The sequence below is a fragment of the Lepisosteus platostomus genome, chromosome 11 (genome assembly GCF_059453375.1).
Source record: "Lepisosteus platostomus isolate fLepPlt1 chromosome 11, fLepPlt1.hap1, whole genome shotgun sequence".
Classification (NCBI taxonomy): domain Eukaryota; kingdom Metazoa; phylum Chordata; class Actinopteri; order Semionotiformes; family Lepisosteidae; genus Lepisosteus; species Lepisosteus platostomus.
Genome location: NC_142621.1, coordinates 40,030,730 through 40,046,017, shown reverse-complemented (window position 1 = coordinate 40,046,017; position 15,288 = coordinate 40,030,730). Strand labels below are relative to the sequence as shown.

Sequence of the window (15,288 nt, the reverse complement as noted above, 5' to 3'; positions counted from 1 at the left end):
AAATACAGAATTGTGGAGATAATAGCATGAGAATGCCAACTCTTTAAGCAGAAACATTTTAGATTGTGTGCATGGAAAACAGCATTGAAATGTTTTTTTCCAACATTATTGAGAGTTTAATTGGGTGTAAGCTGAGCAATGCCCAACCAAAAGGTTAAAAACAAAGCAAACAAACGAACACAAAAAACAACCCTGAAAGCAAACATGCTCTTGTGACTTTGAAGTGTCTCCACAACAGAGGGAAGGGTGAGTCCCTAGGCACAGAGACCCTTCACTCACATTCCAGGGCTGCCAAATGGGCTGAGATCCAAGGGATGGTGCCGATTTTCAACTCTGATTCATGCCAGACAAGGACATCTATCTTGACATGATGAAGTGGACAAAAGGATGCATGAAATCTATGGCATGATTCTGCAGGAAAAGGCCACAAGGACGATACCCAGAGTTTGCAAAAGAATGAAGCCTTCTTTTTCAGCTTTTTTCAGGCTGCTCCTTCCCAATTTGTTTGAATATGTATGATCAGGATACTATTTTTTTACTTTAGACTTTGATTTAGTGGATGTAGGAACAAGGTTAAAAGACTTTGCAACCACCCCATTGTAAAACCTCTCCAATGATCACTGGACCATCATACCATTTAGAAAAATAAAGGAGCCAGCCTTGGTTTGTGAATTTAATCAGAGCTGTTGTTGTACTTAACCATGGAATCAAATATCATGAAAACGTATATGCTTTAGGTAGCTGTAATTCTTGAATGGAATATCATAAAAAGCAGAATTGTGAACAAACTTTTAGAAATTAAGCAATAAACATTTAGTTAATTTGTGTCTATGGTTTTACACATTCAGAGAGGTGAAACAGAACTTTAGTTACCTTAATTAGTTAAGGTTAACTTAGTTAACTTTAGTTACTTTTTCCTCAGTATTGCACTTATTTATTTGCACCTCCTAGGCCTTTGATAAACACAGGCCGACAGACTTTAAAAGGATTTCTTTGTATGTATGCAAAGAGTTCAGTTTAATGACCTGTGATATGGACCTGGTTGACTTTTAAATTCCTATAAATAAATGGAATTCTGGAAGGCTAAGCCACACAAACTGAGTTGGAGTAAGTGGTCATCATGCATACAAAAGCAAACAAAATTCTTATCATTACAAAGAGAATTCAAGGTTTGAATTATGAAATATTGTACCCATTGAGTAGATAAAACATTTTCTCAGGCACTGTCTTCATTGCTGCCTTAGTGGCTTATGGCAAAAACATAATTTCTTTCAAATAAAAGAGAGAACCACATAGAAGTAAGAACCAATGCAGCTGAGAGCATGAGATCATGTTTTTTAATCCAACATTGAACTGTTGTAAATGTTATGAAGGCTTTCTTCTGGGGGTACCTAAAGAGATTGTCCTGAGGTATCACATGCTCAGGAAGCATGCATTTGGAGGCACAATAAAGAGAAACTGAGAAACTGAAATGCCTTCTCAAAAGCTCAAAAGCTCAAGCACAACTGCTGCTACTGAACTGTCCAGGTCTTTGGAAACACTATGTTTCACAGAGATTCCATACCAAAAGGTTAAATAAGTTTACTTACTTGTACAGTATTTGAGGCTGTATATGAGAAACATGGCATCATTTTCTAACTACAGCTATTATTCATGAATGATAACTAACATTACCCTGTACTGTTATCTTACCATTACTCTTCATCTAATGGAATCATATTTTCTTCAGAAAACTTGCCAGTGTTAGGCTTGACAAGAAATGTTTTGAGCCCTTGCACAGAGAAATGTGTTTATGTTGGGAATACATTATTTTTTCATACTGAAGGCCAGTTAATGCTATGCATAATTATTAGGAATATTGTATCTATAAAAAAACTGCTACTCCTTAATTTTTCCCTTGGAAAAGAAAATATTTTCAAACTTTAAAGGGTGTAGATTTTATTGCTTAAAATACCATAATAAATCTACATCTGAAAATATGAGCGCCCTAACAAAAATGACTCCTACTAACCATGTTGTAACAATTAATTAGGAGTCACTCAAATTACCTGTAACTGTTCCAAAGATTCAGCTAGAAGTCTACACACCAGGAGGAGACTGGAGCAGACCACCCAAACCCTCAAAGACTACTCTCTTGTTGTTTCTGTTAATGACTTAAATAGCAGTGGCAGGCAAGCACTATCAGCACGCTGAGAGCATTGGGTTTTGTAAAGAAAGTACTGAACATTCATTTTGCCAGATGTTGTCTTGAGTGACTGATGGTGGGTGGGTACACTACATAAAAAATATGACTTTTACTATTTCTAAAATAAATACCACACTGGAAACTATACTAACTCACGTCACTGTATTGCATTTTAAGTGTATTTAACATAAAGAATCATTTTTTATAGGTAAGATATCTGTTACCATTCCAGCATGAAATAAATAGCTGGGAAAGAACTCCAGTCCAGTTTTTAGTGTTATATCAGGAATATACTAAAAATGTGAAAGGCTATTTATAGCAATGTTTTAATTTGCGTATAGCAAATTGTTGTCATCTTATTTTTAATAATTTAAACATATTAAAACATTCTAACATGGTTTCAGAAATGTCTAGCTTTGAATGACAAAACAGATTCAATCAAATAACATGAAATGTAGATCATGAAAGTTTTTTCCACTTCTTCACCCTGAATAGTCTTAATAACCGAATCATCTTTTCGGATGACAGAAGTCATAAATACATGAACAAAAGAGCCAACATACAACAGCTGACAGTAGAAGCCTTGAATCTAATGCCTCAAATACCTTTGTATTTGGTGACTACTGCTGAGTTGATACTCAGAGGCTCCTGGAAGGTGACAGTGAGTGATGTGCTACTCGTTACACTCAGACGGACACTGGACGGCGTCTCTGGGGCCCCTGGGACAGAAGCAAACGCCAAGAGGTCAGCAAAAACAAAGCATTTTTGAACCCCTGTTTTTCAAACAACACCAAAATAAATAAGACCACCTAAAACAACAGAGGGCAAACACCTTCTCTGGCCACCCTAAAACACAGTGCCGGGGAGACAAATGTATAAACAAGCAAAGTTTTTAGAGTTCAATTATATATTTTTGCTTGATTATTTTATTTTTTGTTCAAATATGGTTTCACTTGTACATACTTCTACGATCAGAATGTACAGGTAGACCGAGTATCTACTTTTTAAAAATGATGACTAATGATCATTAATGATGATTGTGTTCATTTTACTCCTTAACTTAAATAGTTGCTAAGGATGACCAAATTGTTATCTGTCATTATCAGACTTTGATCAAATTTTGATAGATAAAGAACAGAAAATACATTCTTTCTACTTTAATGCTCGTTTTGGCTGCTTTGTGTTGCATTTTTCATTTATAACTCAAGCCAATATGCCAAAACTAATCACATCATCCAACTTCATTTCAATACCCCTGGTGTCTTAGCTACAAATGGCAAATCCTAAACACAATTGTTTTAAGAAACACTCATGGCAGTTCACTGTAGCTTTTAAAAGCCATCTTGTTTAGGCATTATAAAAAATACAAAAAAAAATATCTGGTTATGTTGACTTATGTTATCTGGTTTTGTATGTAGGCTATCAAGAGGTACAAACCACAGAGAAAAGGATTCGATAGCTTAATGAACAATGCAAAAGTACTCAAAATCACAACCTTCAATTCATACTTGGGCAGGTCATGTCCCTCATTTGGAAACTTGTTTAATCAAAACCTTTAAAACCAACAGTCAGAAGTGCCAAGATACTGCAATTCAAATAGACTGGAAGATCTGGTATTGGACTATTCCTGATAGTCACTGGCTTATAATATACATTATTTCTCCAGTGTGTGGTCTTCTGCCTTGTGTTGTTATATAGTCTTGTCTGTGTCTCTTTTTAAGAAATTTTAGAATAATGAAAAAACTGCCTAAAAAAATAACTGCATGTTAGGCATCGGCAAGCATAATTCAAAGACTTTGTGAAGGTGAGGTTGTCAATGTGGTAATCATCTTTTTGAACGCAGTGTCTTTTTCATCTGGTCAGCTGTGCCTTTTTAAACCCGGGGCAACAGAGTAGACATTGAGAGTGGCATGTTGTTTGTAGAATTGCATAGTGCAATTTGCAAACTGATTTGTGAAACAGACATGTTTGAAGAGCATCTGGTCATTACATTTTTTTGAGCTCTGAGATCTGGTCTTTGAAACTGGCGGTGATGTCTGACGGCTTAATTGCATGGAGGAGAATCATTATGAATGGTTGAACTAATTTACATTTTTCTCATGATGACAGTGTAGGTTGTCTGACATAAAGTTACATTTTCCACAGATTGCTTTTTAATTTGCCACCACTGCAGATTTTTCTGTAAACTTCACAGATGTGCTCAAATGAATCCATAGGGATCATAAGCTGTTTACATAATGCATTCAGGTATACACAGTGTACAATAAAAATTGCTAAAAAAACTAAAGAGAGCTAGGTAAACATTCCATTCTGATACACAACTCTGTACAGTAATTGTTTTTTTTTAATTCAGCCATATTTTATTTTTCACGAAATAATAAATTAATTGAAGTATGTAGAAAGAAATTAATTCTACTATAATTACAAAAATGTGTTGTGCAGACACGTTGGAATACCTTCAGATACTGTTTGGTTATATTGGAAGTTTCACAAATTTGCTTCCCATATTCTTTTATACTGTTTCTGCCATAGCTGGTTTATGGATTTCCTAACACTGGTAGCAACATTTTCCACCTCTGGAGGAAGGATTAAAAAGGGCCATAGAGGGAAATATTAATTACTATATATTTAATGTTTTAACATGATAAGATGAAAGGGTTCACATTAATCAATAATACATTTTATTTTGCCAAATTGAAAGTTTAACAATATCCATTAAACTTACAGAGAAGACCTGTTTCAGACACAGGGGACCAGTGTTTATGTACAGTATCTGTAGTACCAAAGTAATTAATACAGTACCATTCTATATACATACAAAAAAAAACAATTAAAACATAACAATAATAATTAAGCGAACACTAACTTGCATGTTCAAACCCCGTCTTGATGCGCTTGTAGAGTTTGTATCGCCATTCCCAGGCCTTCAGTTGTTTTTCCTTTTCAGAGCTGTCCAGATTCAGTCCTTCACTCAGCACCTGAGCTGACAGTTCACTCACCCTCTGCTGGGCTTCCTGAACCACAGTGGTGAGGTGCAGGGCTCTGCTCTCCAGGCTAACAACTGTAAGACATTACATGATCAATACGAAATGTGCTTCCACTCTGGAGTCTGGCTTTTCCTTTCTAGTGTGATAAGTCAATTTTATTACAGAACACCCATTAGTCACACTACATTTTTCTTCCTTTAGTTGTTCATCAGAGATGAATGTTTTAAATTTCAATGGCCCCAGAAGCTGAAACATCAGAGAACAGAATTAAAAAAGTATAATTCTGGGATCTGCATTCAACTCGTTGACAACTTGTAGGTAGGAATCTTTTGCAAGAGTCTCAGAAAGAAAACATGTTTCTATATGTCATAAAAAAGCACAGTATACAACTTTAAGGTTTTCCTTTCTTGGCACTACAGAAATATTACAAGTGATGCCAAGAATCAGGTATTCACTCAAAGAACTTCATGCCTGGCTGTTGCATTTATTCTGGTTCTCTCCTGATGTGCAAATAGGGTGTTTTGTGGAAACACAAAGCAAAGTCCCTTTTGAGCAGAATTATTTACATTTTATGCCCTTAAATTCCACTGTCATACAGCTATAAAGCAAGCATTTGACTGACTTGATAAGTACAGTATTTAATGCTACATAGGACACCATACCTTTAAACACTGTAACAAAGACCCTCCCTGGGTAATTTAACTTGTGTGGCAGGGAAATATACACAGCCGTATGTGAATCTGACCTGGTCTGTCTTAAATTAGCTATGTGTATTAGCTGTCTGTGCCTAAAGTATGCAATGTATCAGAAGATTGAATCATTGGCTAGTAACAGTAGTGATTCATAAATCATTTACTTATAATCTTTGCCTACAACTCAAATAAAGGTTATTTAAAGTTTTCTAAAATTAGAAACATAGGCCAATAATAAACCAAAGAGCTTTGTGTTTCCAGTTCCCATTTTCAAAGAATTACTGGAATAGCTGACAATGTTTAAATTCAACAATTGATTACTAATAATTAGTTTTAAAGTCATGGATGGTGGATTTGTGAGATTTACTGTAAAGTTTTGCATTTATTTGCTTAACCCTATCACTCCTTCCTACCGCATTTGCCCTTTCATCGTCTATTTCTTGTAACATGTTTCTAACAACCTGTTTTCCGATTCTTAGAAAAACCTCAAAGGCGAGAACTGATTCATAGAAAATGGGATCAAAGAGCAGGTCATCTCAAGCAAGTTCCTACTCCACTCAGCATTGTTACAGTAAGTAAAAAAGTAAAAAGCTATGGGTATAATAAAAATATTATAAAAATACATTACTTTTCATTCTGATTAGGGTTTATTTTTTTAAATTGCATTGAAAAGATTGACTCATTTTCTGTTAATCTAATATACAGTACTTACCATCCATCCATTCCTGTCTGACATTTGATACGTGATATTTTTACCGATTGTTTTTATTATACCCACCCAATTCTTGGAATCTCTAATTGTGTGTTTTTGTACATTTCAGCTCATGGTTTACAGACCCTGCAACCTCACACAGGAAAGAATGAGGAAATGTAGGCAGAGTTCTCTGACCTACCAATCTTCAAGCCACTCAACATTTAACATGGCACAGGCAACACAGCCCCATACTGAGCTTCAGTGCCAATTGGATGAGTTGTACATCTATGACCAACAGCACCACAAACCTGCAAGCACCCAAGAGGCCACAGGGGTCACTGTGTTTCCACACTACTCTCCACAGCACTCAGTGAATTGTGTACAACTTCTTGGTAAATACTGTACCACCCACAGTTGGCTAGTGACATTATCCAGGCTCGAACCCAAACTACTAGAGTTCACACTACACTCAGGTGAGGGCCTTTACCATCTGTGACACCAAGGAAATCCGTGTAATATTTTCAATACTCACAGCTCTTCAAAAAAAAGCTACAGCTTCTTTGATTTACTGCACTTTACACTGACATTGTTCTGTTGTCTTCATGTACAGCAAGTGGCATTCATATTATTATGAGAACTGTTCCATTTACCCACCTGGAGCCATTATATATTCAGTGTTTAACTTTATCAATACTCATTTCTTATTAGTTAAGCCTCCTTATAGAGGGTTGAAATCAGGACTGTATTGCTTGGCTGTTGGTATTCTTATTTTCATTGAGAAACCTCTTGAGGCTGGCACTGACTTTAAAAGAACTGCTCTATAAAGCCCTACATCTTGAACACAGATTATACTTCTTGTGAAAGGAGAATTTCTGGAGGTTATTTATTCAAATTAACTCATACTATCGAGTTGTAAGTTGTAAAAAATCAATGTTAAGATTCAGGATCGAACATACTGTATCAATAGTAATGCTTATTAAGAATTGTAAATGGATGATTCAATACATATGTTTGATAACCTCCAGATTTCATGAAGCCCATTCACCAATTAAGATATGCTAAAAATTAGCTACAAGACACAGAAAATAACTGCTACTGTAAGTCTCTGAAATTGAATAGTTTGTAATCAGCCTGAAGTTCGTTAAAAATAAAATAGCATTTTTAATTTCTTAAATGCTTTAAATGGTATCTCAAATATGTTGATACAGAAATTCTTAAGCACACAACCTAGCAGTATACAAATGGCAACAGGAGCTAACAAAGGTGAAAAAATAATCAGATTTGTTTTTGGAATGAATTCAGTAGGAAAACCAAGAAAGAGAGAAGAGAGACAATCATGGGTGAAAATGCTTAACAATAAGAGGAATATGATCTGTTAAATCTTCACAGCCAGTTGCAAATAAAGGATTGGTTGCATTAGACCATTAGAAAGTCTATGGTAAAATACACACTTCTATTTTTAAATTGATTGCCGTTTCTTTCATTGTTCCTACAGGAGGATGACTGATGGACATGGGTCATTGGAAAGTCATTGAGCCAGCAGGCAAAGTTTACAATAGCACCTGGCTACCACTCTATAATTTGGTATCATGGGACTAATTGGAATGTAGAAAGACTGAAAATCATTGGAGAAATGAAAAATTGGAAGGCAGTTGGCTCCAGATTACGTTTGGGTCTTGGCTGGCACTTGTGGCTTAAGGATAACTGAAGGGCTACTGTCTCCAGCAGCTTTAAATCCTAGAAGTTTACGAGCACAAGGTGGGTCTGTGGCTTCTCCGCCATAATTATTTACATCCTTTATTGAAAGCTGTAAATCCTGTTCATTGTTTTTTTTTTCTACATGAGGAGTGAGGTTGATCACTGCTAACAAGCCACGAGAAAAAGAAAGTTGTTTCTGTTCTCTTTATCACCGACTTTAGCAACGACTTCAGGCACGCTGAAGAATTAAACTAATGAGGCCTTACACTGTTGAATTAGATATGGTAAAAATCTAAAGCCATGAAAAGATTTATAATTTTCTACTGCCAGCACACATTCCAGTTATGTCAAAACAGTTCTGTTTTCTTGTTATTGGAGTTGAATTCAATGATTATACAAATGTATACCTCATTGAACTGAACAAATTGTTTATTATTATTAGCAATTAATGGGAGGTTAATTTTTATAAGGGAGAATTCAAAAATCCTACTAGGAAAATAATTATAAATGTTTATCATCCTTTCTGAAAGTCATTTTAAATAATTTTCTTTTAGCAGCACAAAAAGACACTTCTACCTTTTACAACTGTTTTTAGTTTTGTAAATTTGTAAATAAATACCTGTACATTTTTCTTTTACAAAAAAATACAGTATTTTTTAGATAAACCACTTGTTGCTGTTAGAATAATAAGCTATTTTTTGCTGAAAAACCTTTATTTCTGGATACATTCAAAAAGGTAGATGAGCTATTTCATTTTATAGGCATTCTCACTATTAAACTGGTACACAAAACACAGTAGGTACAGAAGCTACTATATATTTTTCTTGATTTTTGTCAAGAACCTTAATTAGGACCTTTTAAATTAAAGATATTAAAATAAAGTGAAAATTTCTCATATAATATTTTACCCACAACTTAGTGTTTAGCTGTCTTGACTATAGAATAATTATATTCTGCTCCTGAGAATGAAGTCAATGAGATGAATGACCAAAAATAGAACATAAATCCATATTAAAACAATTGAGCAAATGTATGGGAATTGAATAGGTCAGCAGTTCATCATCCACAGGTACAGGAAAGAAGTGATCTCATTAAAGACCAATCAGTGAGAAATTAAGTACACATACTGTCCATTCTCTCTTTGAAAAAATCAATTCAAAATTATAACTGCCCATGCTTTTCATCTGTCTTAATCTGTTTAAAGACAAGATCAATGAAAGAAATAAAAAAAACAAGAACAAGAAAAAGAGAAAGTCTCTTTTGGCTACTGTTGAGAACACAATTCTTTTTTGTGAACATACAAAAACCTTTCAGGTTTGTCATACTAAAATGGATGCTACCTTCAAAGTCACTTCAATAACCTAAATGCTACTGCATATTCTTACAAAGCCTTAGTAATGAACCATGGCAATAAAATAAACAAATTAATACGTTGCTAAGAAAACATCTTTCACTGGGTCTTCTCAGTGTATGATAAAGTAAGTGTTGTAGACATAGAAAAAGTAATAAAGGTTCCCCCTTACTTGGAAGTCTGAGCTGCAGTGGAAAAGCTGGCAATATAAGAAGCCTTGAGGTGCAATTTCCTGTCCTCTGAAGATTGACATCTCGGTTCTAAATGTGGTTAATTGAACTAACTATAAATTAATGGTCGGGTCTGTCAATAGTGACCTGAGAGACACAGTTCTCATTGTTGACTGACTGGGAATGCCCTAAATATAAGCATTGAAAGGCCTAGGCAATCCTCATAAATTTTGTGTATGTTTTAACCCCCAGGTAAGGCGTCTGAATTGTCAAGACTGAGGCTGATTGATTTACTTGGTACTTATGGAATTATATAAATTAATACATAATACCTTGTGGGAGAAATATGGTCATGTTTATTTTCTGTTTATTTACAAGGATCGGATTGTACTGTGGTAAGAGCTTGTTTAAAGAGTTACTGCAACCCAGGTACAATAAATCACTTAATATAATTGCTGTGTGTTACATGTTACATTGGAAAACCGAAACCATCTAGTGACGAACTGTGTTACGTTTTCATAAGGTCCATCTCTCTTTGCTTTACCACACAAAATTCTGAGCCACAGTCCTTCATGTTTTATTTTAAACGGCCTTCGCTAATACACAAAAACACTGAAAAATTTGAACACTAAGGTCTTGTAACTTTTACTGTGCCTCTGCTGGTGAAGGGAAAGGACACCTGCTAAGGCTCTGTCACTGGAGCCGGTGGTTTAATATGCCAGCCAGACTACAAGTTATTTAATCTCCTTTGGAGGGAAACCTGTCCTGAAATGTATGAACCCTTTCTGCTGAAGTGCAAAGATCATCCATGTACAGCACACATGGATTAAAAAAATAAAAAACTGCCAGCATTATAGTTCTAATTAATTCAGTATCTTGTACAAACTGAATTTATTTAAGATTTCAAACAATACAAGTGAAGGCTGTTACCTTTAATAAAGCCTCCATGCAAGTATATTTGCTTTGATTTTTTAATGTACATTTTTCAATCTTGCTGTTTTCCCATGAGAATGCACTGCAGCAAAGCATGTGAAATTATATCTGTACAGTATATCTTTATTTTTTTCTTTTAATTTATACTTCAAGCTTCAACTATAGTACATGAAATTCACAGCTGTTGTAAAACTGCTACTTAAAAAACTTAAAGAAATTGTCAGTTTTCAGAGACCACCACTGTCTACTCCATCTCAGCTGCTGTAAATTTTAAATAAGCTTTTTAAAGTCTGACTGAAAAAGAAGAGAAAAGATCATAATTGTGAAAGATATACTTAGAATTGCCATTTGTTTTACTGTGAAGTGAAAAAGAAAAAAAAGGTGAAACACACTTGTCATAGATCAGTGTTCCATACTCACAATGTGGGCTCTCTTTGGCTCCAGCCTTCAGAAGGAGCTTGGCCATGGGGACGTTGTTGGTCATGATGGCGATGTCCAAGGGCGTCAGGCCCTCACTGTTGGGGGTGTTGAGGTCCAGCTCATCGGCCGTGTACTGATAGAGCAGGATCTGAACTGCATCCAGGTCCTGCTGCTCCACTGCCTCAAACAGGGCCTCACTGCACTGTACATTCTATCATTCAAAACAGGGAGAGAATGACACACAGTCACTGCAGAAGACCTACCACGAAACCCCATTCACCTTCCAGGATGAAACAGTGTTATTACCTAGTCCTGAGCCTGCATACACATACTGTACTACAATCCCTTTCAACTTAAATCAGTGATAATCTTTACATTTCCTTTTGTTTTTATCAATTTTATCCATTTGTCAAAGCCATCAAGATGAGTTATGACCTATTGTAATAAGTAGCATCCTGGCAAGGAAAAAAAATAGGTACTTGTCCTACTTCATTATGGTTAGCGATTCTGACTGAAGTGGAGGACTTGTCATTGTGGTTAACAGTAATGACAATTGACCTCAACCATAGAGTTCATTACAGATATATGAGGCAAAAAGATCCCCATTCATTTTAGACAGATGACATTAGATTTTTTCTTTCTAAAATGACCATGTCCAGCAGTTCATTAGAAAGTGGTCGATAGTTCTGATCTGTCAACACAGATTAGATTAAATTTAATTGACATTATGCTTCACTGTACCAGACCTTTCTTAAAACAGGCAATGCACTGACATTTTATGTTTCATAAAGATAAACACATTTAAATAATGTTTATAAAACAGTAATAATAAAGAAAAAATCAATTAACAAAAAAACAAAATAGTTTTTTTCTGTAAAAGCTTGTTGTCATATTTTGGTTAAATGCTCAAAAATACATTCCAAAAACTAAGTAGTAAAGGAATCAGCTTCATTTTTGTGATACAAATGTGATAAACTGACTTTAAATTTAAAATTTAATTGCAAAGACAGTTGTGAAATGTTCTATAGTTGTCCCCTGCAATTAACACTTATTTTCATACAAAATGAATAAAATTACATTTAATGTATGCCCATGACAAGACAACAAACACAAATCACTGACAGACTGAACAGCTGTGCTCTCCACTATGTTCTACAAAAAAAGACACTAAAGCCTGGTCACAGAATATTATGCAATATTTGTTAAAAAGACACCTTGACATAACACCATTTAATTCTACTGTAAATCATAGCAGGACACAAAACAGTAAGATTTCCAGAACTGCAGGGATGTCTTCCCTTTTCAACCCATTCCTTTCTCAACTATTCATTCCACTGTGTGTAATTGTGTAACCCCAATATACATGTACATGTACATATACAATATACATGTCCAGTACTATATGTCTATTTGACTGTGGGTACTGTGAAGAAAATGTAATGAACAGATTTCCATTCAAAGAAAATCACTTATGTCTGCAAAGGGTTGTGGCACGTAGGACACTATCCCAGAAGCACAGGGCGCAGTGAGAGATTACACACATAGATGGGACGACACTAATCAGTCACTCACAAATACAATGTAAATTCAGAGGCAGCAGTTAAACTGGCCAACATGTCCTTGGAAGTTGAGGACACCAAAGTAATCAGAAAATAGCCACACAGATATACGTGGAGAGCATGCAAACTGTACTGGGCAGTCTGGAATGAACTCCAGGACCCAAGAGTTGTGAGGAAGTATCACTAATAGCCATGCTATTGTGATGCTTCTTCCACTCCAACAAATTTCCCCTGGCAGAAAAGCCTAATTTTCAGTACAAGGCAGAAATAAAAGGGCTAATGCCTAGTACTTTATAAGACACTTGGAAAACAGGAAAAGGAAAAGACAACAGGAAAAGATGTGAAAAAGAAAAAGTTATCTGTCTTTAACTATCTGTCTATAGTGATATACTGTATGGTCTTTATGCCATATATTTTATCAAAGGGTTCCTTAATAACATTTTTGTTTTTGTTTTGCATATGCATAAATTAAATTTAACTTTAAAATGCCTGTTGTTTTTGAAGAACTAAATGCATAATATATATAAATAAAAAATAGTTTTAAAGACATAGTTTATACAGTCCTACACATTACACGTCTAAAACCACTTTTAAAAAAATTCAGATATTCTACATTGAGTATGTATTTACATGTCTCTAATATAGTCGGTATAGCATATACGTAGAATGATAATGTGACACAGGAAAACACATTAGAAAAGCATAAAGAGACATTGTCATTCTGCTAAACACATAAAAGGTACTACAACGGGGAAGAATGAAGAAGGATGCATACCCCAATTGCAAAAATCATGTAATTTGAGGAGCAGAAATCAACAAAGCACTACAAAAACATTTGCCTGAAACAGGAAAAAATAACACATTTTATGAGTATTAGGACTTCACAGCAAAAGTTATTTCAAAATTAATTTTGTTTCTATAGCACCAGTAATGAAAAATTTCCGAACACTGTAATTAAGAAAACCCAAAAGGAAATGCTCTCATAACCCCGATAGACAGTTTAATTTTACACAAGACACTGTAATAAAGTAGCAGGGCTCAGGAAGCTGATGCAGACACTAACGAGCGTGGGAAGCAAAAATTATGCAAAGGAGTATATATCCATGAAAATACTGTCTTGTTTTCCATTTCTATATATTTATATAACATTCAAGATGTGGAACTCTACAAACCCTAAACTGAGCAAAAGTGAACTATTTTCCAATTAACGAATAGGTGTCTAGACTAGAAACCGTTTGGCAATTCTGGAGAGGACCATGGCCTATAGATTGGTGGATTCTATACAGTAGGTCTGAATCTAATAATTATGTTTTTATTTGCCTGCTAACCCTTTTTCCAGTTAGCGTGCGTGCGTTAAGGAATACTGCGTGAAACACTCACCACAGAAGTTTTCCTGAAACGATCAGAACGGCCAAAGAAATAGGCCTCATCAAAAGAGGAGTGACTCCCTTTGAGCTTCTCCGAGAGGTTGCGGTAGAGGCGCTTGGCGGCGCTGGGCGAGGAGGGGCCGCTGCTCTTCTTGGCATGTGAGAGGTGCAGGTTCTGCATTTGCTGAGTCATACTGACAGAGAAATTCCTGTGGAGAAGCATGGAAGCCAAAAGTGTAACTTCCCTTCATGGGCTACCACAGGCATGATCATTTTCAACCTTTTCATTCTCTTTCAGCTCAGAAAAAATGGACATGACATGTCTGGAAAGGGATTTCTCATTAAGTTCTCAGAGGTGGAACAGTTAATACACAAAGTAATACTTTCCGTGCTGAAAGGGAAAGAAAAGAGACACAATTTTTCAACTGTAGAGCCTTCTTCAGGTGTGGTATCTCTTTTATTTCCCTTTCACCATGGAACAAACATTTACCTGTTCCTTTGCAGCCGACACCTGCTGCCACAGCTACTTACATGAGCTTCTTCAAAACAAGAGTTTACCCTTTCTATGGCATATTTTATACTGAAAAATGAATAACACATGATTTGCAAAGATTTGCAACTGGTTTATGGAATAAATTCCATCATGTCAAACCTGCCTGCGTGCCTCGCAGTGAACATTCCAGAACAGAGATGAGATCAACATGTTTTTATTTATAACTTTAACTTTTTGGAAAAGGGAATAATGACAAACAGCAACAGTGTTCATTTGCATTGGATGCTTGAGTTTGTGGGGTTTGTCATGATGCAGTAGTGAAAGTTATAATAGAAACTGGGCTGTTGGCAAGATGTGATCTCATAGAAAGAACATGGAATATACAGACCATGGAATCAAGCTGTATAGGGTATAGAAGACAGAAAAATAAAGTTCTAAATCTAAAAGTTTAAAAACTAGCCTTGTTATGAAGACTAAATGTAGCTATAAATCACAAAACCAGATTTTCATGACAGACGCTTCAGATCCTGTGCACTTTGGATTACACACAATTGGTCTCAAAGATGGAGAAAGACAGCAATTTGACTTGCTACTGTAGGTTCACATACAAAGCCCCCAAAAATTCACAAACAAAAATTGGGACTTTTGTAGGTGCTTCTTTCTACATTTTCCCTCTCCCATGTATTACTGATGTGACATGCCCATAGGCTCTGTAATGTCTGACACGATTAAATTAGCA

The 15,288-nt window shown here is 35.5% G+C and overlaps 1 protein-coding gene across 2 annotated transcripts in view; it reads right to left on the bottom strand.

The window, feature by feature from the left end:
- The window catches only part of ankfn1a (ankyrin repeat and fibronectin type III domain containing 1a), a 196,259-nt gene that overhangs the window by 40,959 nt on the left and 140,012 nt on the right, over positions 1 to 15,288 (bottom strand). For both annotated transcript variants that reach the window (XM_088599653.1, XM_088599654.1), the window contains 4 exons: positions 14,070 to 14,265; positions 11,131 to 11,341; positions 5,052 to 5,246; positions 2,791 to 2,904 (listed from right to left, as the gene is read on the bottom strand). In XM_088599653.1, coding sequence (XP_088455779.1) covers positions 2,791 to 2,904; positions 5,052 to 5,246; positions 11,131 to 11,341; positions 14,070 to 14,265 — 716 coding nt within the window. The remainder of the gene's footprint in view (positions 1 to 2,790; positions 2,905 to 5,051; positions 5,247 to 11,130; positions 11,342 to 14,069; positions 14,266 to 15,288) is intronic.